This window comes from Passer montanus, unplaced genomic scaffold, assembly GCF_014805655.1.
Source record: "Passer montanus isolate IOZ18808 unplaced genomic scaffold, ASM1480565v1 scaffold321, whole genome shotgun sequence".
Taxonomy (NCBI): domain Eukaryota; kingdom Metazoa; phylum Chordata; class Aves; order Passeriformes; family Passeridae; genus Passer; species Passer montanus.
The window spans coordinates 25,593-26,568 of NW_024367942.1; the positions used below are offsets into that span (position 1 = coordinate 25,593).

The 976-nt window shown below is 64.5% G+C and overlaps 1 protein-coding gene across 1 annotated transcript in view; it reads right to left on the reverse strand.

Annotated features, from left to right (window-relative positions):
• CAMTA2 (calmodulin binding transcription activator 2) overlaps positions 1-975 on the reverse strand; it is a gene marked incomplete at its 5' end in the record, with an annotated part of 8,884 nt that extends 7,909 nt beyond the window's left edge. The window contains 2 exon segments of the mRNA XM_039715313.1: positions 44-115; positions 772-975. Coding sequence (XP_039571247.1) covers positions 44-115; positions 772-975 — 276 coding nt within the window.
• Between the last annotated feature and the right edge of the window lies 1 nt (position 976).

A 976-nucleotide genomic window follows, 5' to 3' on the forward strand; every position in this document is an offset into this window, starting at 1 on the left:
GGGGGCCCGGGGGGGTTCGGGGGGTCCTGGGGGTCCTCGTTACCTGCAGCAGCCAGTAGCAGCGGCGGTGGAAGGTGGGCACGATGGAGGAGTGCACGTAGCAGCCGTAGAGGCACTGGGGGGACAGGGGGGTTGGGGGTGTCTGAACCTTGCAGGAGAATTTGGGGGGGTCCTGCACCCCGTGGGGGGGGGCAGGTTCCAGTGTGGGCAAGGGCAGACTCGCAGATGGCTGGGGTGGGGGAGGTAGACAGCCCAAAACTGTTCCCGTGGGGTCCCAAACACCCCCAAACTGCTCCCTGCTGGTCCTGACACCCCCAAACTGCCCCCCTGAGGATCCCCAGCACCCCCAACATCCCAAAACCGTCCCACATGGGATCCACAACACCCCAGAGTGATCCCAAACACCCCAAACTGTCCCACATGGGATCCCCAACACCCCAAACTGATTCCCAGCACCCCCAAACTGCCCCCTGCTGGCCCTGACACCCCCAAACTGCCCCCAGGGGATCCCAAACACCCCAAAACTGCCCCCCATGGGATCCCAAACACCTCTTGGACCATCTAAACCACCCACTGGGTGTCCCCAGCATCCCAAAACTGTCTCTCGAGTGCACCCAGCACCCTCTGCCCCCCTTTGTTCATCCTGACACCCCCCGGGTGCATCCCCAGCTGCCCACACCCCAACAGGAGTTTCACACAAAGGGATGATTTTTGCAGGCCGTTATTTTGGGGGGGGGGGAGGCTGCGTTTTGGGGGTCCCCTGCCTCCTACCTCCACCCCCTGCACCTTGAGCTTCATGTGGTCCTCGCGCGTGGTCTTGCCGTCCTTGCGCTTCTTCCAGCAGTAGCCGTCCTTGCGGTACTTGACCTTCTTCCGGTTGTAGAGGATCACCGAGCCGTTCTGCGGCCTGCACACGGGGTCAGGGGCGTCCCCGGGAGCCCCCCCGGGCCGCCCCCAGCCCCCCCAGGGCACCCCC